This window comes from Genypterus blacodes, unplaced genomic scaffold (assembly GCF_046128005.1).
Source record: "Genypterus blacodes isolate CSIRO-AG114 ecotype Tasmania unplaced genomic scaffold, CSIRO-AGI_Gbla_v1 ptg000003l_1, whole genome shotgun sequence".
NCBI lineage: Eukaryota > Metazoa > Chordata > Actinopteri > Ophidiiformes > Ophidiidae > Genypterus > Genypterus blacodes.
The window spans coordinates 1,054,774-1,080,934 of NW_027466817.1; the positions used below are offsets into that span (position 1 = coordinate 1,054,774).

The 26,161-nt window shown below is 44.5% G+C and overlaps 3 protein-coding genes across 4 annotated transcripts; 1 reads left to right on the top strand and 2 right to left on the bottom strand.

Moving 5' to 3' along the window:
• Positions 1 to 1,453: 1,453 nt before the first annotated feature.
• On the top strand, positions 1,454 to 17,175 carry LOC142993065 (period circadian protein homolog 2-like). 2 transcript variants are annotated; one of them, XM_076143684.1, is made up of 22 exons: positions 1,454 to 1,611; positions 4,201 to 4,775; positions 6,267 to 6,359; positions 6,579 to 6,733; positions 6,958 to 7,079; positions 7,318 to 7,519; positions 8,437 to 8,488; positions 8,988 to 9,130; positions 9,252 to 9,330; positions 9,605 to 9,711; positions 9,823 to 9,976; positions 10,145 to 10,253; positions 10,405 to 10,678; positions 10,885 to 11,020; positions 11,156 to 11,292; positions 11,652 to 11,858; positions 12,091 to 12,336; positions 12,535 to 13,598; positions 13,768 to 13,993; positions 14,174 to 14,405; positions 14,539 to 14,689; positions 14,799 to 17,175. In XM_076143684.1, the coding sequence occupies exons 2-22, from the start codon at positions 4,336 to 4,338 to the stop codon at positions 14,949 to 14,951; spliced, it is 4,482 nt and encodes a 1,493-aa protein (XP_075999799.1). In that variant the 5' UTR covers positions 1,454 to 1,611; positions 4,201 to 4,335; the 3' UTR covers positions 14,952 to 17,175. The 2 variants fall into 2 exon arrangements, with proteins under 2 accessions (XP_075999799.1, XP_075999808.1); XM_076143693.1 differs by lacking the exon at positions 11,652 to 11,858.
• A 1,856-nt stretch (positions 17,176 to 19,031) lies between these two features.
• Positions 19,032 to 21,403, bottom strand: her13 (hairy-related 13). Its single transcript, XM_076143279.1, has 4 exons — positions 21,173 to 21,403; positions 20,793 to 20,879; positions 20,605 to 20,686; positions 19,032 to 20,167 (listed from the first exon to the last, which is right to left on the bottom strand). Exons 1-4 carry the CDS (start codon positions 21,257 to 21,259, stop codon positions 19,701 to 19,703), a joined length of 723 nt encoding a protein of 240 aa, XP_075999394.1. The 5' UTR covers positions 21,260 to 21,403; the 3' UTR covers positions 19,032 to 19,700.
• Positions 21,404 to 23,911: 2,508 nt separating this feature from the next.
• her8.2 (hairy-related 8.2) lies at positions 23,912 to 25,358 on the bottom strand. The gene is made up of 4 exons (XM_076144086.1): positions 25,192 to 25,358; positions 24,989 to 25,084; positions 24,808 to 24,886; positions 23,912 to 24,270 (listed from the first exon to the last, which is right to left on the bottom strand). Exons 1-4 carry the CDS (start codon positions 25,252 to 25,254, stop codon positions 23,912 to 23,914), a joined length of 597 nt encoding a protein of 198 aa, XP_076000201.1. The 5' UTR covers positions 25,255 to 25,358.
• Positions 25,359 to 26,161: the final 803 nt, after the last annotated feature.

Here is a 26,161-nt window from a genome sequence, read left to right on the forward strand (position 1 = left end):
ATTGTATGAGTTGGGTTACTCACAACAAACAAACCAGAAATACTTGATTGAAAGCCCAGGGGTCCTGGAACCAAAATTTTCTGATCTTATATAATGTTTAAGTGCATTTAAAAGGTTAAATACAATGGAAAAGGTCCACGGATCATCCTTATTTTTAACTCTTAAGTCAAATCTTCCACTTCAGAGACTAAGTTGCCTGCACTCATCACTGGTACCTGAATGCAACATGTACCAGTTGTTGCATTTAGCTACCATCCTCATACCTCTTCCCCAGTATGGGGATGTGCCCAGTCCTGGCAGAGAGAGATGGAGGCTGAGCCCTCACATGTTCTCTCAAGTAATCATTGAGCTAACAGATCTCACACTGTGTTGTTGATAAGCATGCCACCTCAGCAGGTGGGTGGCAGCCAGTTGCGAAGGAACTGACATTTATATGGAGAGAGGAATACAGGCTTATTTTTCCACAGTACACAACGGTGCCTGTTGGCTAGAGGATGGAAAATCTGATGTTGTGACAACCAGGCCAACATGTGACAATATAACATTTGTGAGCCACCGATGACGCACAGAGCTGTGAAGGCTGCAGGGCAAAGATGAGCAAACAGCAGACCTCCTTTCACTTGATATGAAATTATTTCAATTTCATCCGACAAACAAAATAAGTGAAGGTCGTAATGATTCTGTCCTGCTGCTGCCCGGCCTCGTGGGTCGTTGGATTTATGAGTGATAAATGCACCGATACACAAACTAACCTTGTTTATTTATCTATTCCATCTTCCCTTGAAGTAGTTCGCATGATGATATATTTCCGGCGGAAGCTATAGCTGAAAACGTGCATCTCTCCACATATACTCTTCACGAGAGTGGGAACCATTTAATCCTGCAGATGTAACTTACTTTATTATTATTAAAAACAGACATCTTTGGCAACCAGCTGTTTTTAGTTTTTGTTGCATTCTATTGAAGCAGTGAGAGACACAGACATTTGCTCCATCCCCACAATGCATTTAGTTTTTTCCCAAAGCAGCTGCCTTAAACAGTTAATACGTCATCAAACTCACCTAAATTTGCAATTTTTATATTTAAATCAATTTATTAGCGTCTAAGGAGATACTTGTTTGTGAATGTCTTGTTAGTCTTAGTTTTTACGTAATTTCAGTAACGGGTGCGTAGTTAGAGACGTCGCTTCGCCGCAACTCCCCGCCCCCCCATACACATACACTCACACTACACGACACAAACAACATTGGATTCCACGTGCAGAGGATGACTTGTTTATGTAAAGCGATTGACAGCAGTTTAGACCAATGAAAACCCGTTGCAGTAATTCCGTTATCTTTTCCATGGAAACCTGTATTTTTAGGCCAATTAGAAGAGGCCGTGGGTGGAGCCTAAAATGAGGTCGCGGATCGAGCTCGCTGATTGGCTGACACTCCAGCGCCGGCTAAAGCCAGGGAGAAACCGCTCTGCTGTGTTGACCGATCGGATCCGCGCAGTCTCCCATTGAGGAATACTGGGTGAACAAACGTGAAGGTTTTTATCCACTGAACGACTTTACTGCGAAACGACACGCAGGACAACCGAAGCGCCATTCACAGCTCGACTGAACAGGTTTGTTTTTTCATCTTGTTGTTTTTCTTGAACTTGTAAATCTGAGCTCAAAATTAAGTTGCATAACGTTGTCCGAACTGCGCACGCGCTAACATTCCCATTGCTCTACTTACTATGTTTTTCTATTGAAAAAACGCCGGTTTGACGTTAACATTTGAAAGGAAAGGTCTCCTTTGATGAGATGGATCATTTGTGGCCGCCTGGCTGTTTAATTAATCGCGCGTTGTCAACGTTATTGGTACTTTTACATAACTGTGTCAGTGTACCGTGCAGTGGATTGCAGGTCAACGTGTGTATGGAATAGCAGGTCAATGGCAGCTGGATGGGGGAAGGGATAGTTCTTGTGTACAATATTCCTAATGTGTAATGGTGATTTTAACTTAATAAGCTTGTTACTGTATGTGATATCATAGTTATGGAAATACATTGTCTGACTTAAAATGTACCTGTCACCCAGGTTCAACTCTTTCATACAAGCAGAGAATAAGCATGCGTCAAGTTAATTACTTTTGTATTGGTTTATTTGCTACACTTGTTTCATATTCATTGTTAAATGTTTGTCCAGAGATTTGATAAACTGTGTGTCTTGATATTTCAAGGCCCAAGGGCCTGCTGGAACCCCTCCACCCCACACACACACACTGACACACAGACAAGTTGTATCCATGTCCTAGTACATACTGACCTGTTTTTACTTCCGTGTTTACCTTAGTAATTAGGCTGATGTGTCATCGCAACACACTGGTCATAGATCCCCGGTGGTAACTATATATGTTACATGGTTAATAATGGTATATTGGCAGGATCACAGGTGTAATTTAGAGGTATTCCTGCTGAAAATGATATAGATATGTATATAGCTGGTAGATTACCTTACAGATCTTCTTCATGTGAGTTTGTGAAATAACTCTTAAACGACAAGGCTGATTTGCAGTTATCTTAACTTCCTCGATATATGTTGGTCTTGCCCTGTGTGTAAGTGAATAGTGCACTAGTCCAGATATTGCATTCATTTCTCACTTTTCCTTATGTAATCCTTATTGTGGAGCAGAGTTGTATAATGCCTGAGATCTGTGCTAGTCTGTTGGGTGTCTGCAGCTCAGCTGGATGCTGACAGAGTTCAGTTTTATTAAGTCACTAGGCTGCTGGAGTTTGAAGGTTACATTTTTGTGCGTACTACTACAGAGTATTTGGTTGTTGTTTTTTAATTTAATTTTAAGGATAACTTTACTATCTGATCATTAAGTTGTGTTCCGTCTGTAAAGGCTGTCTGGTAAGTTAATATATTGCATGATTATATGATATATTGTTAAATGGTTTCTAACATGAAAAGGTGGTGATAAGCCCTTTTTGACGATATATTCATGTGTTTAAAACAAGTGTTATTGTGTTTACCTGCTGCCTTTATAATGCTTTATATGGTTTTATTGTTGGCTGTTCTGGCTCTTCATCGCTTATAGTTCTACACACATCTTCCATTAATTACAGTGATTGATTTATTGCACTAAGCCCTCTTGATTAATTCTGATATTTCTAACCTGTAATTTCTCAACAAAATAATTTTAAAAATATCTATATTATTAGATATATAAACTATATATAATAATGTAACATATTAGATGAAATCGGACATAGCAAAATGCCTTTCTGTCATGGTTTTCCTCTGCTGACATCATTCTAAGCTGTGGCTGCTGCCGATGCCTCCCTGACTCGCTGACATAATTTCAACCTGTTGTCAGTCCTTACTCTCTCCTGATTGGTTATCGGCAACAGCGAATAAGAAGCGTCTTATTCAGCTACCACCCTCTGCTCAACTTCCACTCTGGGTCATTTCCTCCTGTGGCTGTCGACGTGAGGGCGGATTAGAAGTTTTTGCACATCTTTAATGATAAATCTTTCCTTCAGCTTTGTGAAGTTATATAATTACTTACACAGACAGTGAACTACTATAATGACACGGTTTGAGGAAATTCATTTGGTTTGATTTCTATAGTTGTTGCCTGTATTTCCTGGCATGTGAGCAGGAGGAAGCTGCAGGTGTGTGTTACATTTAAATTCTATCATACATCATCATGAAGCTGTATGAGTTCATAAATATGTACAGTATATCTAAATGTGTTGTTTGTGTCATCGGAGTTGTTTTCATCTCAGTTGGCTCATCTTTCATCTGAAAGGCTCTTTTGAAAAACTGAACTGGATCACATTGGTTTGAGGCTTAGTCTAGCTGGAAAGGGCATAGCATGGCCTATTTAATGTCTAGACCTTTTAGGGGATAGATGGCTGCAGCCTTGGTCTTTGCGTGTGTGTGTGTGTGTGCAGCAACAAGTAGACTTAACCCTGAGCTGCTGTAACCTTTCCTTCATCATTTGTGTTTAAAAAGCCCCTAGGCCTCATCAAAAGCTGTATCGAGCGCGACACTGAGCAGATTTTAAAATGTCTTCTCTATGTTTGATGGATGATTGCTGTCAATCCCCATTGATTGTTTCCAGTGTGAGACTTGTCTGTCTTTACTGCTGAGTTTCTACCTTTTGTTGTGCACTTTACTTTAAAGGAACGGTGCTTTCAACTATGTTTTATTTTTTCCCCTAGGCCACACCCCCCTCCGAGGAGTCCATACTGTGTTTGTCCCAGTGCCTTGCACCCCATGGCGTTCTGATGTGGAAGGTCACTTAAGCTCCCGTGGAAGATCACTCAAACTCCTGTCTTTTCACTTTGACCCATTCCATGTCTGAAGACAGCGATCCAAAGCGTTACCTCTACTCCAGCCGCGAACGGGAAAGGGTTTGCTTCCAGGGGGAGGAAGAGGAGGACTCGCTCTGCGGCTCCATTAACCAGCTGCGCTGCATGGCTAGCAGTTACGATGAGGGTTGTGGCGGTCAGGAGGGGGGCGAACTGGACCCTGAACTGGGACTGGCCTCTGAGGGAAGCGACAGCAGCCACGAGCACCCGGCCTCCCTGGGGTCCCCACACGAAGACCGGAAGCGGCCGCGGGCACCAATGCACGAGGACGTAGAGATGGGCGCCAGCGGCTCCAGCGGCAGCGGGACGGAATCTCACGGCAACGAGTCGCACGGAAATGAGTCCCACGGCAATGAATCGGTGGGCAGCTCCAACGGCAACGGCAAGGACTCGGCTCTCATGGAATCATCAGAGAGCAACAAGAGGTGAGGAAAATGTCAATATCAATCAGAAAGAGTGCGTCACGCTTAATGGCCTTTCCTCACTATGAAGGACACAGAAATAGGATCATTAAACGTAATAAACGTTTTTTTCCTCCACTGTGAGCGTGTGTGATTGTGAAGTGGAGACTGAATCAGACTGAGAAAAACAAGGGATTATAACTTTGTTCTTCTATAAATTAGATTATTAGCTCATTAGCCCATATAATGTCTCAAAGGTCTTTACACAACTCAGGACAAAGAAAAGGATAAAGGAGGGAACAAAAAAAAACAACGGTAGCTGCACAGTTTTCTTATTAATTACTAATTGCTGATTGGTCATCTACTGCCCAGAGATGCGAGTTGAAGTGACACACCCTCAATCCCACAGCCGGCACCCCAGCATCTCCCAATGTCTGCGTTTTCATGGAAGTCTGATGAAAGTGCACCCAGTGAAGGTTGTGCTGTTACATAAGCGTCACTCTGACTCATCTACCAAAGCTTCCAGCACCTGTATCTGTCACAGCCATGTTGGTGTAACCTCATCAGGAAACATCTGGAGGTGGAACACAATCATGACATAACATCGTTCTCCCCCGGTGAGGAGAAAAGATAAATTGCACGGTTAACAGCGGTTAATGACAATAGACGACCCTCATTCCAGCCTGATGTGTTGTGTTGAGTTTGTGGAAGTTATGGGCAAAATCCCTGTGATTTGCTTGTTATAGTTATGTTTCAATATAATCCTGAGTTTGATAATGAAGTGGAAATGTGGGAGACAGCATCTGAAATCCACTTTCTTTTCATCTCCAGCACCACAATGAAACCTTTGTGACCTTCCAGCTCTGTTGCATCACTCCACACTGTTCCTGCAAAATCACACCGTTAATGAATCCTCTCTTCTCCTGTGAAACTACTTTTGTCAATTCATAAGGATCCATAGCAACCTATTAAAGGTTAATGATAAAGAATGCCCACTATTCTTAATTGTAATTCAGTCGGTGCCATTTCAGTCTACTGGTCCGAAATCCGGAAATCTGGAAATTTAGCACTAATTAATCAGGAGGTGAGGTCACCGGTTCTCACCTCTTAGGGTCTGAAGGTGAGGCAGTTCAGGATCCAGTTACAAAGGGAGGTGTTAAGACCCAGGAGCCGGAGCATGGGAAAGAGCTTAGTGGTCACAATTTTGTTGAATGCTGAGCTGTGGCGTGTTAACAGCATTCTCAAGTATCCCTGCAGTGTGATCTGGCAGGGAGATGCCGTTGTCCGTAGATCCGTTGAAGTCGGCAACAACAATAGAAGCCGATTGAAGTGTGTATGCTCTCCAGTCCATCATTCAGATACGACACATCTGCATATGTGCGAGTTATGTCATGACTGTGTCTGTCCTTGTCTTGGTGCAAGGTGATTTCGATCTGTGCATCCCTGAATGTAACATTACTGCTCTTCTGTTGTTCTGCTGTTCTGTTCAGTGACATTAAGTGTTTGTTGTTACAGCTCCAACTCACACAGCCCCTCACCGCCAAGCAGCTCCAATGCCTTTAGTCTGGTGAGCTCTGAGCAGGACAACCCGTCAACCAGTGGCTGCAGGTTAGTACACCTCCTGTCGTGACTAACACAGTATTACCTTTGCACGATATGGAACTTATGAATCAGAATATTGTCAGCTGCAGCACATGGCACACATGTTAATGCACGGCAGCGTCCTCCCTTCCCTTCTGCTCTCCGTGCTGACAAAGCTGTGTGACAGCATCGGTGAGAACCTGAAATTTTGACACATGTGTATCTGTCTCATGCTCGCCCCTGCAGCAGCGAACAGTCCGCCAAAGCCAAGACACAGAAGGAGCTCTTCAAGACCCTCAAGGAGCTGAAGATGTATCTACCGTCGGAAAAGAGGAACAAGAGCAAATCCAGCACTCTGAACACACTCCGCCATGCTCTGCGATGTGTCAAACAGGTCAAAGGTAAGACTCCCTTTTGGCGTCGTGGTTTTATACTTGAGGTTGATAGCGGTTACCTGGAGTGAGGAGATTACATTGACATCTTTGAATCTTAGGTTGAAAGACATTATGAATCATGTTTCTGTGGTTTTGAGTGTTGAGGTTTGGATGAAGCCATTATGATGAGATTTGAACTCATGTCATGTTTCATAGAAAAGTACCATAACGATGTCTGATTGACTTTGCAGCCAATGAGGAGTACTACCAGATGCTGATGATCAATGACAGCCAGCCGCCGGGTTTTGACGTGTCATCCTACACTATTGAGGAAATCAACAGCATCACCTCTGAGTACACGCTCAAAAACAATGTAAGTACCTCAGGAACTGCTGAAACACAGAAAAGCATCCAAAGCAAAGCATTAGGGTTGAATCACAAACCCCCTACAGCCTTGAAACGGTGTTAAAATAGCTAATTAACTTTATAAATGCCTTGAGATTTAACTTAGCAACATAAATAACATTGTAGACTTGCATTATCCATCAAAAACAGTTGCTTTGCTGACCACTGAGTGATATTTCATCAGCTTTTCTCTTTTGTCCTCGCAGGATATATTCGCCGTGGCCGTCTCGCTCATCACAGGGAAGATTGTTTACATTTCGGACCAGGCGGCGTCCATCTTGAACTGCAAGCCCGAAGTTTTTCACAACGCCAAGTTTGTGGAGTTCCTGACGCCCCAGGACGTGAGCGTGTTCTACAGCTTCACCACACCGTACCGCCTCCCCTCATGGAGCATGTGCACCGGCGCAGGTACCCAGCCATGCCTCTCACTCTCTCTCTCTCTCTCTCCCTGTCACATGGTTTGAAACGCTTATTCTGACCTGACCTAGATGTTCCGATGTCAGTCACCTTTTTCACCACGTTTCACACTCGAGGCATGTGGAAAAAAAACGTACAACGCATGATCAACACTTACACAAGCGTTTATTTCCTTCCCACCCACACACACATGCTCACGCACGCATAACACATATTTCATTTACATGCTCAATCGAACATTAGGAGATGCTCGCCTACGCAGACGCACCTGCCTGATTATGCTGCATTCGCCACACTCACAGGATCATACTGCAGCTCTGCCATATGTCTCAGAAATGTGTGGACAAGCTCACATTTCCTCTTTTACCAATGAATTACCTGCTTCTTTTCGTTTCATCGGAAGAGAGTAACATTCATTCTACCCCCTGATTCCTCTTCCTCAAAAGAACATCAGAAGCAGAGTTTCACATTTAGTATAAGACACTGCAAACAGTTTAAAGTGTCTGCATCAGTTTCATTGACATTTGCTTCAACCAGTTGGAGGCACGATCATAATGATTACAGCCAATCAAATATGTTTCTTTTTTCAGTATTGTATTTGGTTTTGTTGTTTGTTAAATCCAGAAATTAAATTTTTTAATCGAAACTAATGCCTTTCTTCTTAATCGGAACAAACCATACAAAATGGCAATAAATTCTCCGTTGTCGGTCTCGCCAACGTCACCCACACCTTTCCGCTTTCTGTCTGTGTCGATTAGAGATGACTAACAGATGGGACCTTTGGAAATGGTCACTGGAGTTCAAATGCTGATTTATTCTTCCTGTCCTCTTTTTCCTCCACCTCCTCACTCTCTCTCTCTCTCGCTCTCTCTCACTCTCTCTCTCTCTCCCCCCCGTCCGTTATTCAGATTCGTCTCCCACCGAGTGCATGCAGGAGAAATCCTTCTTTTGCCGCATTAGGTGAGTGACAGGACGCGGGCGCCGTCTCTGATTCATAGTTTCCTGCTCAAATAAACCTGAGTCAGCAAAGGCTAATTGAGGAAGAGAGAGTCAAAAGAAAGGAAGGAAATCTGGCACCTGTGACCTTTATCACCATTTACTGACCCTATGTTGTGTTAAAACTGCAATTTACAATAGACATGCTGTAGTGTCACACGAGTCTGAACCTTTATAACCCTTAGAACTTGGATAGAGATGAAAAAAAAATGGGATAAGGATGTTTTGGGAAATAATTATAGCCTGTTAGTGTTTGCAAGAATAGAAATCAACAACCCTTTGTAAGACTCATTGATAAAGGAGATCTATTTGAGAGTAATGTAACAAATTGAGATGCTATTATTTGTTCCTTCTGTGAAGTAGTTACTAAAAGGAGAATGTTACAGAGTCAGGCAGTCGCTCATTCATGCTCGCTCATTAACCCGTGGCTCATTGTGTGTGTGTGTGTGTGTTTGTGCTTTAGCGGAGGTAAGGAGCGACAGGGCGATCTCCAGTACTATCCGTTCCGCATGACTCCTTACCTGATGAAAGTGCAGGATGCAGAGCTGGCTGAGGAACAGTTCTGCTGCCTCTTGCTGGCTGAGAGAGTGCATTCAGGCTATGAAGGTGAGAGCTCATTGTCCCGTACTTTGGTTCTCAAATTTAGTTTCCAATCACAAGAGACAAATAGACAAATGCTGTCAATTTTTAAAACATTAAAACTCTCTCAACTTTTTATTCTTCATAGCACCCAGGATTCCTCCTGACAAACGTATATTCACCACCACACACACCCCTAACTGTGTGTTCCAGGACGTGGATGAGAGGTGAGCAGCAACAAACATACAGTATTGATTAATACTGGTTTGATTCCTGTACAGTGAGATATCAACTTGATGTAAAATCTGTCAAAAGTATGTGTCATGTTCTCCAAACGCTGATTAAATATGGACCACATCATCGGTTAAAAGTAACAATTGACACAGAGGGCTGATGGGAAATCGGACTAATCAATTGGTGTGTTGGGCTCACTGCTCATTACTTATATTGCTTATACACTGTATGATTTTTTGTAACATGTTATTCTTGTTTCTCTGTCAGGGCTGTTCCTCTGTTGGGTTACCTCCCCCAGGACCTGATCGGGACCCCTCTGCTGCTCAATCTGCACCCAAGCGACCGACCCTTGATGCTGGCCGTTCACCGGAAGAGTAAGAACACTTTCAGTCAGCTGAAAAGTTTTCTATTTTTTGACCACAGTCAATACTGGAACTTAATGTTTCTGTATCTCACTCACACAAACAAACCTTCTTCTTCTGCAGTTCTACAGTATGCCAGCCAGCCATTTGACCACTCCTCCATACGATTCTGTGCAAGAAATGGCGAGTACATCACCATTGACACCAGCTGGTCCAGCTTCGTCAACCCCTGGAGCCGCAAGGTCTCCTTCGTCATTGGCAGGCACAAAGTCCGAATGTAAGCTTCAGGCATAAACTTACAGTGTTTATGTTTTGTAATATTTGCAGAAAGGGAGTTAATGTAGCTCTGTTGTAGGATTAAACTCTCTAAAATTCTGAGCGGAGTAGTTTGCTGTCATTTGAAGCGTGAAACTAAACAACAGTGGTGTGTGTGTGTGTGTTTCAGGGGTCCTGTGAATGAAGATGTGTTTGCAGTCCCAGCTTTCCATGGCGGGAAAATCATGGACTCAGATATCCAGGAAATCAGTGAACAGATCCATAGGCTGCTGCTTCAAGTATGCATACATCCCACCCACCCACCCACCCACCCACACACACACACACAAACACACACACACATACATATTGCCTAACACACCCTTTACACACACTTGCATTTTTCCTTTTTTGTACCTTTTTTTGCTATAACAACCTGTCTCCCTCCAGCCAATCCACAATATGGGCTCTAGCGGTTACGGTAGCCATGGCAGCAATGGTTCTCATGAGCAACTGGTGAGCATCGGTTCATCTAGCGAGAGCAATGGCAACGTCCCTGCCGGGAACACGGCAGAGGAGACAGGGAAGGCCAAACCTCCCAGGACATTCCAGGAGATCTGTAAGGGGGTCCACATGCTGAAGAACCAGGACTCTCAAGTCTGCCTGCGCTCCCCTTCACCCTCACGCTCTCCATCAAAGCCCGAGCAAAAGAAGACCAATGACAGTGAGTTCAAATTAATAAAACCCAACCCTGTGTGTGTGTGTGTGTGTGTGTGTGTGTGTGTGTGTGTGTGTGTGTGTGTGTGTGTGTGTGTGTGTGTGTGTGTGTGTGTGTGTGTGTTCTATACTAACGTCCAGCTTTGTGTGTTTACCTGCCTGTGTATTTCTGTGCATTAACTGACATTTCACATGCCTGACTCCCATCAACAGCCACACATAAGCGTTTGAAGGAATCAGCGCTTCCCCTACAGGTTAAAGACAGTACTGCAAGTGTGGAGGACTTGACCTACAAAGAACAGACCATGTACTCTTACCAGCAGATCAGCTGCCTCGACAGTGTCATTAGGTAAGAGGCCTTTCTGTGTGTTGTGTGTATGCATGCTCAGGTGGGCGCGTGCGTGTGTGTGTGTGTGTGTGTGTGACTTTTGACCTTTTTTAGTACTGTTTACAGTCATTCAACCTTTCTCCCTCTCTTTCTCAGGTACCTAGAGAGTTGTAACACCCCTATCACAGTGAAGAGGAAGTACCAGTTCTCCTCCAACACCACCTCCTCTAAGTCAGATGATGACAAGAATGGTTCAGAGGACGCAATGCAATTGCTTCAGGATTCAAACTCGGGTATGAGGACATCACACATTACACGTGTGCACAAAATGTCTCTTTGTGTGGTAGAAATGTATAGATTAAACCATAAAGCACAGGGTTAAACTCTTTGTAGCGTCTTTACTATTCTATTCTATTAGATTACACATTAAATTCTTGTTGTTGCTTCTATTTCTCTCGCATACAAACCTGAAATGTGATGATCTTGTGTTGTTTTTTGACATAATGTTACCATAGTTACATATTTCAGACTGCAACTTCTTTTCTATGCCAGAAAGCAAGCCTCAGTAATTGCGTTGTTGTGTCCACGCGGGTGTTCTGACTGGAAAGATCAGTAATTTCTCATAGCTAATGGAGCCTCTCTCCTCATCCAGACCCTTTGATGCTCGACACTCAGCCAGGACTGACAAACATGAAAGCACCAAAGAAGCCTCCATCTGGGGCCGCGCCTGTAGTTGGTGGCCCCCTGGCTCCCCTCACCCTGCCCAGCAAGGCTGAGAGCGTAGTGTCCATCACCTCACAGTGTAGTTACAGCAGCACTATAGTCCATGTTGGAGACAAGAAACCTCTGCCAGAGTCTGGTGAGTCCAATGGTTTTTCAACCTAGTCAGTCAGATAAACATGGATCCCTTCTTTTCTTTTCTGACATATCTTGAATGTGAATGTTTTTATTTCTCGTTCCTACTTGTAAGTTGGCTCCGCTACGTCTGTGCTCATTCGTTCGTTCCATCTCAGCCCCAACATCCATCAATCCTAAATCCCCCCCCCAAAAAAGTGTGTGATTGACATGCTGTACTCTCCTGCCTCTCTCAGAGATCATAGAGGACATGGCAGAGAGCCCGGCACCTCCTGCACTTCCTGTCAGTGTGGTGTCTCCGCCCAGTCAGGAGAAGGAGGCCTATAAGAGGCTGGGTCTCACCAAACAGGTGCTGGCTGCACATACACAGAAGGAAGAGCAGGCCTTCCTCAAATGCTGCAGAGAGCTGGGGAATGCCAGGACCTTCCAGAAGGATTGTTCCACATATCTGCACAAACAGAGAGGTCCAGCCAATGCTGAAGGTACAGATCATTTCACTGAGCATGCTTTTGACGTCTTACATCAACCAAGATCATTGATCAGGTTGTGGAATCATGAAGTCATTTCTAACTATAACTATGTGATGAATCGTCTAAAGGTCTGATTCTGCTTTGTGGAGGGTTCACCAGTTAAACAATGAAGAAGAACAATCGTCAAACCTGTGTGTCATCTCTCCGCAGAATCATCTGGACCACGAGGAGCCGCCAAACACGGTGCCACCAAACCTGAAACAACCACCAAAAAGGGAAACCGTAACAGGAAATCTAAGAAACCTCGCATGAAGCACCCCGACTCGTCAGACAGCGCCGTGTGTAACCGCAGACCCCGGCCTCCGCTCCAGGGTCTCAACCAAACTTCATGGTCTCCCTCAGAAACATCCCAATCAGCTTTTAACGTCTCCTACCCAACAATGGTGCCTGGCTATCAGCTCTACCCCCCAGCCGCCGCCGCCGCCGCCCCGGCTCAGGCCCCCCGGCCCGACCCGTCTCTGTCCACGTGTTTTGGGGAGGGACAGAGTAGCCAAGCCCCCCCTACTGCCGCTCCATACCCTACCCCTATTGTTACACCTGTGGTTGCCTTGGTGCTGCCCGACTACCTCTTCCCCCAGTTAGGCCAGATCAGTCAGCTAGGCGGCGCTCCTAGACCAACATTTTTCCCCGAGCAGACCCAAACGCTACCCGCCTACCCCACCCAGCAGCCGTTTCAACCCCCACAGACAGCCTACACCATGCAAACACAACCCCCCTACACTAGCAGACAACCTTTCAATGTGCAGCCTGCCTTTGCCTCCCAGCAGCCATTCCAAGCCCCTCAGACCGTCTACACCACCCAGCAGCCTTTCCCTGCCCCACAACCTGCCTACCCCACCCAGCAGCCCTTCACTGCCCAGCCTTCTTTCCCAGTTCAGACACAGTTTGTGGCTCAGCCCGCCTATCCAGCTCAGCCATTCCCGTACAGCCTGGCCCACCAAGAGCCCCCCAAAGTACCGGCTGCGGAGTCTCGAGAGGGGTTGCCGTCTCGATCCTCCACCCCAGCTTCTGGAGCACGGGGGCCTGCGACATCACCACCGCTGTTTGAGTCACGGTGCAGCTCACCCCTGCAGCTCAATCTCCTGAGCATGGAGGAAGGACAGCGCTCGCTGGAGCGTCAGGACAGCACAGCCGCCCCTGCAGCAGCACAGAGCATCAGCACAGCCGCAGGAGAGAAGAACAGGGCTTCAGTCATGCCTGCAAGTCACATACAGGTGAGAGGCACATGAAGCATCTTTGGTTTGACATCCAGTCCAACATCTTGTTAACTCTTAGATGACTTCACCAACTGCTCTCAATTCGATTGCGTTACGCCTGAAGCGCATGGCAGTGGATCAGCTCACTGTGTTGGCGTGTCTCTGATGGTTGCTGCCTGTATTGCAGATGGATTCTCCAGAAGACGAGGCCCACAGTGACGGTAACTTCTCATCCAGTGATCTGCTGGACATTCTGCTGCAGGAGCAGGAGGACTCTCACTCGGGGACCGGCTCTGCCACATCTGGCTCCATGGGTTCGGGATCAGGCTCTGGCTCCGGTTCTGGATCAGGATCAGGGTCTGGCTGCATCGGCTGTGGGACATCAGGTAGCGGTGCCTCAGGCAGCAGAACAGGTCAGTCAGGGAACATCCAGGCATGGATGGAACACATACTTATTGATTTCTGTTAGATCATATCCACTACCTCATGATGCCCATAGTTTCTAATTTGTTAGTTCTATAACTCACAATAGATCAAGCTGAGTGTGTAAACATATACAAACTGTCACCTATTCTCTCTTACATGTTGTATAGGGAGTAGCAACACCAGCAAGTACTTTGGCAGCATCGACTCCCTGGAGCACGATACGAAAGTAAAGGGCAAAGCCAAGATGAGAGGTGATGGAGGCTCTGACCAATCAGAAGCTAAGGTTTCCACTCAAGGAGAGGGAGAGCAGTTCATCAAATGCGTCCTCCAGGAGCCCCTCTGGCTGCTCATGGCCAACGCTGATAACAAAGTCATGATGACATATCAAATGCCATCTAGGTGAGTCACTGTGTGTGCTGAAGTGTTCTTATCTGGAGGGGAAGTGAACTGTCTGACTGCTTAAACGCTCTCTCTCTCTCAGCCCTCCATGTTTAAGGCTTTTTGCTAAATGATTTGTTTCCGGACCCTGCAGAGACATTCAGAAGGTTCTCCGGGAAGACAAGGAGAGGCTGAGGAAGATGCAGAAGAGTCAACCTCGCTTCACCTCAGACCAGCGGCGAGAGCTTGTGGAGGAGCATCCCTGGATGAGGAGGGGAGGCCTACCTGCAGCTATCAATGTGAAGGTAGAACTCTTCCTCCCCCTGCAATCCCACAATATCACTGTCAACCTTTAAAGGCAGAGCATGGGATTAACCTTATCATTAACCGTGTGTGTGTGTGTGTGTCCTTCAGGAGTGTGTATACTGTGAAGACCCAGTGGCCTCTATTGAGGACGACATGCGAGACATAAACATGGGCGACCGGCGAGTGGAGCAGAACTCTAAGCAGCAAAACCCTCAGAGCCAATCAGAGAAGCCTCAGCCCCAACAAGAGTCTGGCTCGTGAACACACACACACCACAACCAGCAGAGGGAGACAATTGACCAAACCCTTGGCCTCTCGGGATGCACAAGCAGAACAGACCCATCATTTCACACAAACACTTACCTAATCACACACACACACACACATCAGCATTAACTCAAGCTGAACTGTTGTGTGTGGGATAGGAGAACGTGTGCTGTGTGTGTGTGTGTCAGGCTGCTGATGTGTACGCAACCAACCAGGGAGGACCTCCAATATGTGCGACCCACAGTCAGCTCACACCAGAAGAACACACAACATCACTGAGAAGACTTAAGGCCCAGGGTGTTTGAAATGACCTTTGACCCTAGGATGTCTTTTATTTAAACGATTCCCTGACTTTAACACAAACTTGAACAATTATTAGTCGGCAAGGAAAGATTCAACTCAAGTAGTCAGTCAGCTCAGAAGGACAACATGATATTTCACAGGATAATATTTTGTCTAAATCGTGTTACAAATGTTTGTATTTGTCTACAAGCAACTCCATATGTCGGTGTTGTCGAGACATGTTTGGGTTGTGTCAACATGTCACAGTCGAGCCCTTAAGACCCGGAGCTCACTTTGATCTCCCTTTACAACTTTTATAGAATATGTGCTGGCCGGAGAGCGTAGAGTCTATTTATAAAGAGCTTTTAAGGTTTTTGTATCACAGATTAATATTTATGTCACTTCATGAGACTACTAGGAATTTCAAACTAGCAAGCCTAACGTGATGCAACAGCCAGCAGAAGTTCATTTGACTGTTTCTCATATTGAAGTTCAGACATTCAACACAGCACTGGCCATCATTCTAACCAAATATATTTATTTTTTATCTGCAACAATACAGTAGTTGCATAAGAACAGTTTACAAGTGTTGACAAGAGCCTTTACATGAGATGTGAAGTCACTTTATTGTAACTGGAAGCTCCCTCCAGTTCACGTTATGACCTCCAGGTGTTATTTAAACAGCACAGGTGCTATAGGAGATTGGAAATCATAAGAAAGCAGCTGCTGGAGTGTTTCAGTTCCACGATGGAGGTATTTATATATTCACAGCCCGCTCAGATGTTATTGCGACGGTGTTTGTCTCAGTCGAGCATTTCTGAAAGCCTTTTTCAACTCAGCTTAGAAGGAAACCTGCCTTAAAGAATTTCACTTCATTTTCAATCCCTGAAATGGGAAAGGTCTTACATTATAGTGGGTTGTGCTTCAGGCACCACCAAAGTAACCCACATGCTGAAGGTGTGTGTCAAAGCTGTGTATCACCCTCCATGAGCATCTGCACTGATAATCCTGTACCAAATATAGGGACTAAGGGGACCATGTTGCCTCAGGTAGTAAACAGGGTTACTGTGGAAACGCAGACACGTTATACATATGAGGCACAAAATGGCATCCGTCTGCCATTCAACATGAAAGTATTACAGAAACCTGGAAGAGTTGAACGGTATAAGAACACGGAAACAACTGTGCTCAGGCAGAAACTGTGTCTGTGTGTGTGTGTGTGAGGTGACACAGACTGGACCAAGAGCAGCTCACTGGCTTTGTTTATGTTTTTCTCGTTCACGTGTCAGAACTATTATTTTTTCATTGCTCTTTTTTTCTTCTTCTCCTGTGTGTTCTGTTTGATTTCTTAAAGAGGTTTAGAGCATTATGGGCCTACCGCTCATAAAATCCCAGGTCATGTTACTGTAAGCAGCGAGAAAGCAGCATTGCATGTATGTGCGTGTGGGCAAAGCACAATGGACAGAGCTGTTAAGACACTTCATGTAATTCCAGTGAGAGATACACTTGTACCGAGTCTCTGCCTTTGACTCGCGGGGACTTATTGTTGAGCAACTACAGTCCGTCTCTTGTCTTTTGTCTCATTTCTGTGCAAAGAACATTGAAGGGGCATCCTCACTCACCTGTGTGTAAAGCATCAAGAATGCACAAATGTCTTTTCTTTTTTTCCATTTTTAAACTGATATTGACATCAGCTGTTACAAATACTGAAAGTAAGAGAATGATGTTGCACTCAGGATTCAAGCCTTCTGTTTCAGCTAAGGTACTCACAAAGAGGGAATACATTTGACATGAAATACATCCTGTTGTGCTGCTGGAAGTGCATACACACGGTGCCTGCACCTTATGTTGTGTATGCTCATATACATTTGTTTCATTGCCACTGTATGAGTCTGTGGAAATTAAACCATTTTGCACAGTTGGTGCATTTTTGTAATTGAATTGTTTCGTTTGAGACAGATGATGATGTTGTGACTGGTGTGACTCCATTATCAAATGATTAAGTTTCTTGTCCAAAGTTGAAACTGTTGAAACAAAGTTGATTACACTTTGGATCTCTGCAGTCTGAGCCGCATTTATTCCATTTGGTTTGCACGGCACTCATCCAAACAAAACAACTGACATTCCATTTGACACCAATGAGGATTTACATATTGATACTAGTAATACGTTCTGGAGCTTCTTATTGTTTTATTTTCAAGGCAATAATCTGACCAGAAGACCATTTTCATCATTCTTCCAGTACACAAAAATTTTACGTGAATGTTGTGCGTTACTCTTTAAAAGGTTTGGACCTGTTAACTATAAAACAGTGTGAATACAGCGATGAGTAAACTATGCAGTCACCTAAGGAGACCACAAGATGGCAGGCTCGTTCAACATGCTGTTTGTGTTTACAGCCATATTCCATCAGGCGGTCCAAAAGTATGAAGCTAAAACAGAAGAATCGCGTCACTTAATGCGGGAAGTTAAGAATTAATATTTTCAGTTTATCTTTTGCACATTAAAGTGATGTGCAGCCTAAAAGTAAAATTAAAAAACACGCGCATACTCAGTTTCAGCTTTAAATAGGGGTGATCATCTCGGACATATAGGCGAATATGACCGTTATTATAATTACAATTGATGATATAAACGCAACTGCAAAGAAATCAAGTCACAGAGCCCCAATTAAACTGACGTAACCTTTCCAGCAGTACAATTAAAGAGCAAAGGCCCCTTGGTAGTTGAGAGGGGTAGTAAGAGACACAACCAGCAGCACAGACACCATACTGTCGCTATATTACTGTTATATCTCAGCCTCCTCCATCTCCTCCTCCGACACAGTAACGTTACAAGGAGCTTTGTTCAGCCTGTGATCTGACAAAGGGCCTATTAGCGTTCTGCCGCGAAACTGGGATTTCGGGGAGGTGCGCGAACGCATCACGGGCGTCAAAGCGGAGTTATCAGACCTGCAGCTGTAATGACGCGCTACCGTGCTGTGCTGTGAAAGGATGGCGAGACTTTGACTTTCACACGTTTACCTTCATTATACATACCGGCCCCGCTGAAGAATGAGACACCAGTTTAAGACAATCCGTTTGCGGGGAAAAAAATCTACTATGGTCCATTTTGTTTAAAAAAATCTACGAAAATGAATCAATATTGTATTCATTTGTCTCATTCCCTCGACAAACAATATCTTAGTAAGTTAGTTATTGGCTGCCATGATTAACATTATTACTATTTTGTATGATATTGGTATCCTGTGAGTCATGGCAAGTGAACGCCGCATATCTCCTGAGTGCTACGGTTTACACAAAACAACAGCAACAAACAAATAAAAAAAACAATCCGTCAGTGGCTCGATGTGAATTTCCCCCAAAAACCGGTGATAGAGGAGCCATATGGCGCTGGTGGTTCAGTCCAGACAGGATGTAACAGTCCGCTGTTAATGGTCATAGTGAGGTGAGAGTGAAGACACGGGGAAGAGGTGCGACTCTTTCATGTAAGGCACCAGGCGGGGGGGGGGGAGGCGTGGCCACTCTGATAGGGGTCCAGACAGACAGGGATCAGTCTATTCTGGTAAATGTATAATATGTGAATTGTGTTTAATATTCAGCTTGGTCACAATACAAGAATAAAATATACACAACACTAACTCTAAATTTATAACATTTGTCTTCATTTGGACAATATCTCAGGCGCAGCCCTAACACAAGCTATCTAACGACTATCAATGACCTCATGTCAAAGATTGGGACTATAAAACCGTTAATTGAATGGACTTTGGTTCCAAACTAATATGTTTTAATACCAGCACACAAACTGCCTAATTGGCCTTTTATTTATATTTTTTTCAATACTTAAGTAACTCCAATATAATACTTTTGCCTTCGTCATCTTTTTTGTTTCCTGTTCCTTAAACTCATAAACAAACAGACTTTCCAATACATTATTTTATTTATCAAAACCAGACATTTGAATGGGAAGGACGCATGTCTTTAACGTCTGTGTAACATAAACTGGTCATCCTAAAGGAAGTCAAATAACCCACAGACATGTAGAACGTTTCAGAATACAATAGAAATATTTATATTAATTGGAGGCATTGCAGAACATCTCGGTTTCTAAAAGAGCTTTCTCCTCGTACAGTACAAATCCTTTATACACAAACGTATTGACACAAATGCTGAACATCCTGAATGTTCCTCTTCTGTCCTTTGTTGGGTGAATTGTGAATGTTCTCCAGGGAAAAGACATCATTCTACATCAGTTGGTACATTCCAATGTTACCCATAATGCTATGAGTGTGAACTTGCTGCGCTCCTTTGTCAGTGAGCCTAAATACGAGGATGATGGTTTAGGTTGTATTGGACATTTGTTTCCTTTTCTTTGATAAGATTCTACCTCCGGGCGACGTCATCATCCTGAATGTGATCGTCCCTCCACAGAAAGGTTTTGTGTCTCCGTGTCCCGGTCTTACCAGGGCCTCCACATAGACTGGTGGTAGGTCATGGAGGGCACGCTCAGAGCTTCCCTGTTCTCCAGTCCCTCCACGGAGCTTTGGTTGTGCTCGCTGTCTGTCTCCTCCAGGTCGGAGCACAGGTCCTCGCTAGACGTGGTGGAGGGGGCCGGGGAGAGAGCGGAGGATAAGCTGTCAGACGGCGTCCTCCCGGGTGAAGCCGGGCTCGTGCAGAACGTCTCTCCACCTATGTGCCAAGTGCTGCTGTTAATGTTCCCAGAAGTGTCTGTGATTAGATCCATAAGTGCGTCCTGGAGGTGGTCTTCGTTCAGGGGCATACACTCCAGAAGGTGGTTGAGGAGCTCTGCCGCCACTGTAGAATCGATCCCGGGGCAGTTGGAGACAAACATGTGGACCTCATGCATGCATTGGATGTAGCCGGCTGCAAACCTTTCACTTGCTTCTTGGTTCAGTGCATCTGTTTCTGTGGGAGAAGAGAGAGAGAGAGAGAGATGAGTAAACCATCCCTATATCTATGATGTATGTCAATCATAAATATTAACAACAACTGTGATACACTATCAGCAACACAACTACACTCATAGCATTGACTAGAGTCCCATAACTTCCCATAACATTCATTTCACGTTTCCTCAGGTCACACTTGACATGGATAATTAATAACATATGATATAGCTTAAATATTTCATCATTATTAAGTGCAACAGTCATCCATAAAATATCAATATGGTCATTTTGTAAGTATAAGGTGGAAAGTATTGTGATACATAACAGCAAATGTGCAGGTTTGCATGTAAAAGAGGATACATGTGTGTATGTTAATGTCAAGAAATCAGCGCTGGTGTCACACATGCAAAACTTGTATCATCATACAGAAGATGGCCATGGAGGTGATCTGACCTTGGGTTCGGTTCTTCAGGATGTCCTCCACCTTCTTCACTGTAATCTCCAGCACCTCTGCGTTCTCCATCTTGGAGTGAAACTGTTGGGAGGGGAAGAGGAGAAAGGTGAGCTCCATCAACAATGTAGCAGGACAGGTGAAGTATGTGAGTGTGTATGTGTGTGTGTATGTGTGTGTGTGTACTCACGTCTGTGTCTGCCAGCAGAGTGCGCAGCTCCTGCAGGCTCTCATTGATGCGCGCCCTCCTCTTCTTCTCCACTAAAGGTTTTCGCGTCTGCACAAACACAAAAACATCACAGTGAATGAGCGGATAGCGTTTGTCATCAGATTACACTACAATAAACATTTCTGCTTAAGCTTCATTCAAGTGATTAAGTGATAGGCAGAAGGCACATGCGTCATAGTCTTTGTTTACGTTTATGAACTGTTCTTTGGAGTCATGGAAAGTATCGATCATCTTCAATTAATAACTATTGCGACATTCCACAAGGTAGGAGTCTTATGTGCAAAACCGGTGTGACAAGTGCGTCAGTGTCAAGTGCGGAACCCTGCTCTCCCTCCAGGTACCTTTCTGTCCCCTTTCTGGATCCCATAGTAGGAGTCATCCTCATCCACGCCAAGTCCGATGTTGCTGGGCCGAGCCGAGGGGGCCATTTTGCTTGGATCGCCGCTTCTATGAGGCTATTCCCAATTTCTGCTTCTCCTCCCGGTTCGTCAGCAGCGGAGGCAGCTGGCAAACGGAACCTGTTATAGTACAAACAATCTTTAAACCCACAGAGGAGGCGCGCTGTGTTTGTTATCAATCCTACCGAGACGCGCTGCTGGCGCTGACTGGCTGCCGTTAGTATTTATAGGGGCTGATTAGCATGTGAATGGGGGCTGAGTCGCTCTGGCGGGGGGACAACAGAGCGCACAGGGCCGGAGCCAATGAGCGCCTCCGCTCTTTGTCTGCGGTCAGACCCGGTCTGAGCCCCGAGGAGCTGCAAGGGCTTTAATGAATAATCTTTATGTGTGAAGGGACCGCCGGCTCTGTTTTCAGTCTGTTTAGATTGTTAGAGTGTGAGCTGTAATAACTTTCTGCGCACTGTCATGTCAAATGTTTTATTCAATGTAAAATATGCAACAGAAGAAAAAAGAACATAGTGTGAAGTCCAGTGTGTTCTTAATAGATACACTTAATAGTTAGTTAGTAAACACATTCACGAACTACAATACAACGGAGTGAATGCATATATATTAAAGTAGTTAGCTACAATATATTATCATTCCTTGGTGACTGCAATATGAAGGGGGGAAAAAGCATGTTTTAGCTTGATATTCTTCACAATTGAGAATTTATCATAGAATGTCTTCACGTCACTGTGCTTTGCTATCTGTTTCCTGCCCGACTCACTCACTGCCCTGCCGCTTCGTGTCCGACATCCAGCAGATTTAACCGGCTGTTTGGCGGATGTAACACGATGCCTTCAGTTGGCAGCTGCTGCCTCGCGGCCCCTCGGCCCAAACTGAATCAGTCGAGGGAATTAAGGGCCCTTCTCCAAAGAAAGCGACAGGTGTTAGCCTGCGCCTCGTTTGTCCTCCCCGTTGTTCAGGGCCTATAACTGCATTCTAACGCTGCCTTCTCTTCACTATGAGACTTTAGCAGGTCTAGAAAATATGTGTTTTGTTTTCATTTGCTTAACTGGAGAGTACGTGGCCTATATTGTGATTGTAGTGGTGCTAGTAGCTTACGTGTAACATCAATATGGCGTCTTTTGTTTTGGGTTGCGCTCGTGCCTTTACCCACAATGCCTGTTTGTTTATGTCTGATAATGGCGCTCAGCCCTCTGTCCTCGTTATTAGACACGTTTTGCGCCGCTCATTCTCATGCAAATGCGGTTCTGTCTGCGGCAGAACGACACTACCGAGCCGTCTGTGCCACCTTCCAGGTAAGTACAGTCTTTTTAGGGGCCCTTTGGTTTCCGCACCGGCACCAGTAAAGTCTAGTGCCCCAAATCAAAGCAGAGATCCAGACCTTTGAAGTGGAAGGTTTTGGCACCTCGCCACCCCCTGTTCCTTGTTCCAGGTCTTTAATGGTGTGTGTGTATGTGTGTGTGTGTGTGTGTGTGTGTGTGTGTGTGTGTGTGTGTGTGTACTGTAGAGAGAGCAGCTGTCTCGGCTCGCTTTTGTTGGTGAACTCGCAGAGGGACCAGCGTGCCCCTCTGTCCGCCTCAGCTCCATGTGGTGACCGCTCATAAAGGTAATAATAGAGGGAGAAAAGTGACATGTGCAACGTTTTTTGTCTTCAAAAATAAATGATGTATTGCTTTTTTTAAATTATTATTATGCGGATTGGAGTGATGCTTTAAAGTGTGGACATTTAAGTAAAATAAAATTGAACTTCAACGATCAACAGAGCAATAATCTCATTTTTGACTTTGATTTGAGTTTGAACTGCCATGAGCCACAGAGGAAATCCAAGTTTCAGATATTATGTGCTCACCATCAGAAGTCTGACTTCTGATGACTTTTGGGAAATTTGGACTGAAATTCAGCAAATAGATCATTCATCCTCCATGTCATTATTAACGTAGCTAATTGAGATTCTAATTACGGATTTATTTTATGGCATTAGTGAATCATACAAATCTTAATCACCTAAACATTCTTTGGCCTGATTGCTATCTGCCTATATTGTTCAGGTAAAGAGAATTGTGTGTCTGATTTGATATCTTAATGCCAACATATCAATCAATCAATCAATTTATTATTGGACTACAATGGATATTTAAATTATTTGCCAATTCTTTCCCTATTTGGCAACTTATTACTATGATGTGTTGTCTTGTAATAGAAAAGGGAAACAGGTTGGGTGTGACTGTGAAACCAAGGGGAGCTGATCATAACCATAGCAACAACATGAGTTAGTATAACGACCAATTTGTCAAATCCCATGTGTGGACAAATTAAATTTTTTATTATTATTAAGTTTGGGTTAATCATACAGAAAAGATTGAAGACATTGAAAAGCCAAGCATGCTGTCTAAGAAGCAAAGTCACATTTTATAATATCAAATAAATAATGTTAATACAATAAATACAAGAAAAGAGATTAATAAGAGCCTTCTATAATTCAGGCTACAGAAAGTTAACTTCTTAAGAGAAGTACTGAAAAAGGTCTGTATAGAATTCTTATAGCACACCTACAATAATAATCATTGGAACAAAACCGCCCCACGTGTTTGTCTTCTGAGCAGCATATCTATAAGATACATAACAGAGGATCGCCGAACAAAAATGGAGAAACAAGAGTGTTCATCCAGCAGTTCACCAGGGCCTCCACATCTCCAGCATGCCCAGGTGGGGGCTGTTGAGCGCGCCTCTCTCCTGACGTCCTATCGCACGGAAGGGGGCGCCCTCTCTCCGGGTCTGGGGGTCTCCTCTGAGAGGCGTGCCGGGGAGTCCTGCACCTTGGCTGGCCGGACGAAGGGCGTCACTCCCGGCCGCCACCTGCAGGGGGCTCTCGTCTGTGGATTTGGGCAGAGACTTGAGCAGGTGGTTGAGCAAGCGGGAGCCGAGAGTTTTATCCATCCAGTCGCAGGTGAGCAGCATGTTGTGGACCTCGTGCATGCACTGGATGTAACCCGTGCTGTACTTCTGCTGGGCCTCTAGACCTGAAGTAGGATCTGCAGGGAGGAAAGGAGGCGGCGTGAGGTTTACATGTGTTATAGCACCCCCTAGTGTCCACAATAAAACATGCATCCAAGAAACTACATTCTTGTATTTTTTGTAAAAATTTGTAAAGGGAAAAAAAATCCGCCAAATTAAATGAAATAATGTGACTTTGATCTCTCTTGGTCTCTTTACTCTATACTGCATCCCACTCTTCTAACAGTAGTTTACACACTTCAAATGAACAGCGTCTAAAACTACCATTTATATGTGTCGCTGCTGCCCCCTGGTGGCGAATTACTTGTCTGTTTTGATCTCAGTATTCTCTCAATCTACCTCAGGGCCACATTGGTGCAGAGATTTTTGCACCAGAGAGGGAAAACACATTACAAACTTTAAAATAGCACATTACTGTTATTGTTACACACTTATAGACTATTTATTTAGCTTTGGACCCTCAGGTCAGTCCCATAAATCCCTCCTGGAGGTCCTGCATGGCAACACACGTGTCTATGACACCACAACAGACTGATGGCTATGAGGTTTCTTACCGTTGACTTTATTATTCTGGATGTTTTGCAGATGTTTCACTGTCATTTCTAGAATATCTGCTTTCTCCAGTTTGGATTGCTATTGGAAAATGAACAGGAATAAAGTTACTATTCACTGTGCTAATCGTTGAATTGTATCTGAGAGAGTATCTAGAGATGGAACATGTGAGGAAATACTCACATCAAGTCTAAAAGCTCCGATCACAGTGTCTTTCAGCTGATCCAAACAGTTATTTATCCTCTCCCGTCGTTTCCTTTCAATAAGCGGCTTTCTCAACTATAGGTGTAAAGAAAAACAGGTGGTTGAACACATTGAATATTTGAGTTCAATAAGTTCCACAGTCTCAAAGAAAAAGTTGATCGGTTGCTGTAGTAGGTAAATACCTTTCTCTCCTCCTTGGCACTGGGATGTTTCCCCACGTTGTGCGCCACAGATGAAGCGGTCATGTTCACTGTGTGAGTGCCTGTGTGCTCCTCTCCGGCCTCAGCTGAATCTCAGTGAGTCTCTAGGGCCCTCGGCGCGGCGCAGCCCTCTTATTTATAGGCCGCAATTAGCATGTGAATACTCCAACTCTTTGGCTGCAGGATTTTCCCACACACGGGATCCCATCAGTCAAGACTGACAGGTCACTGGTCCCATTCAATATCTGAGAGACCCTGAGAAAAAAACCCTCACAAGCAACAGATGTCCAGCCTGAAACCATGCACCACCCCCCTCCACCCTCCGTCCCTCCAAAACTGCAGTTTCCTCTCCTCTCAGGGTAAAAAACAAGAGTGTGCAGTTACGCTGCTTTACTCCGGGGAGCTCCTGGATCATTGTTACCTGCTAGGAGCAACGTTACACTACCTCCAAAAGGACAGACCTAGTCCATCACAGGAAACACACACAATAGGCTGTCCATGTGACAAAGCACCTGAGCACACACCTGCCTAACTTTAAAAGCAAGTGGGAGCTCGAAAATGATTTGCATACATTTACGCAAAAAAATTGTTATTTTAATATCAAATCAAACACAGATTTCTATACATAAATATTATATATAAATGGTTGGTTGTACTAATAAAAGCATATACCTATATATTTTACACTTTTAATTTATTAAAATCCGATTTTCATTTATATATATATGGCTTTAATCATGTTTTATTTACAGATATCAAACATCTGCTGTAAAAACTGTTAGTTAGCAGATGTCAGAGTGAGCAGATGTCTTCCACCTTGGGGCCCTTAAAAGCGGGTGCCCTGTTTAGAGCCACGCGACTGGCAGGCGAATGCCGGGTCGTGGGAACCGGAGCCAAACAAAGGCTCCTATTCAGCCAGAGCCATTCACCGTGAAGAGAGTAATAACCTCCA

What these genes read in the sequence shown, in the direction of transcription:
- LOC142993065 (XM_076143684.1), top strand. Translation starts at nt 4,336, where the DNA reads ATGTCTGAAGACAGCGATCCAAAGCGTTACCTCTACTCCAGCCGCGAA. An exon ending in TCATCAGAGAGCAACAAGAG is followed by an intron (nt 4,776 to 6,266) that starts GTGAGGAAAATG and finishes TTGTTGTTACAG; the next exon opens with CTCCAACTCACACAGCCCCT. An exon ending in GCTTCAGGATTCAAACTCGG is followed by an intron (nt 11,293 to 11,651) that starts GTATGAGGACAT and finishes CTCCTCATCCAG; the next exon opens with ACCCTTTGATGCTCGACACT.
- her13 (XM_076143279.1), bottom strand. Translation starts at nt 21,259, where the DNA reads ATGGCCCCCTCGGCTCGGCCCAGCAACATCGGACTTGGCGTGGATGAG. An exon ending in TCCAGAAAGGGGACAGAAAG is followed by an intron (nt 20,880 to 21,172) that starts GTACCTGGAGGG and finishes GTGTTTGTGCAG; the next exon opens with ACGCGAAAACCTTTAGTGGA. An exon ending in CCTGAAGAACCGAACCCAAG is followed by an intron (nt 20,168 to 20,604) that starts GTCAGATCACCT and finishes CTTCTCCCACAG; the next exon opens with AAACAGATGCACTGAACCAA.
- her8.2 (XM_076144086.1), bottom strand. Translation starts at nt 25,254, where the DNA reads ATGACCGCTTCATCTGTGGCGCACAACGTGGGGAAACATCCCAGTGCC. An exon ending in TCGGAGCTTTTAGACTTGAT is followed by an intron (nt 24,887 to 24,988) that starts GTGAGTATTTCC and finishes ATTTTCCAATAG; the next exon opens with CAATCCAAACTGGAGAAAGC. An exon ending in CCAGAATAATAAAGTCAACG is followed by an intron (nt 24,271 to 24,807) that starts GTAAGAAACCTC and finishes TCCTCCCTGCAG; the next exon opens with ATCCTACTTCAGGTCTAGAG.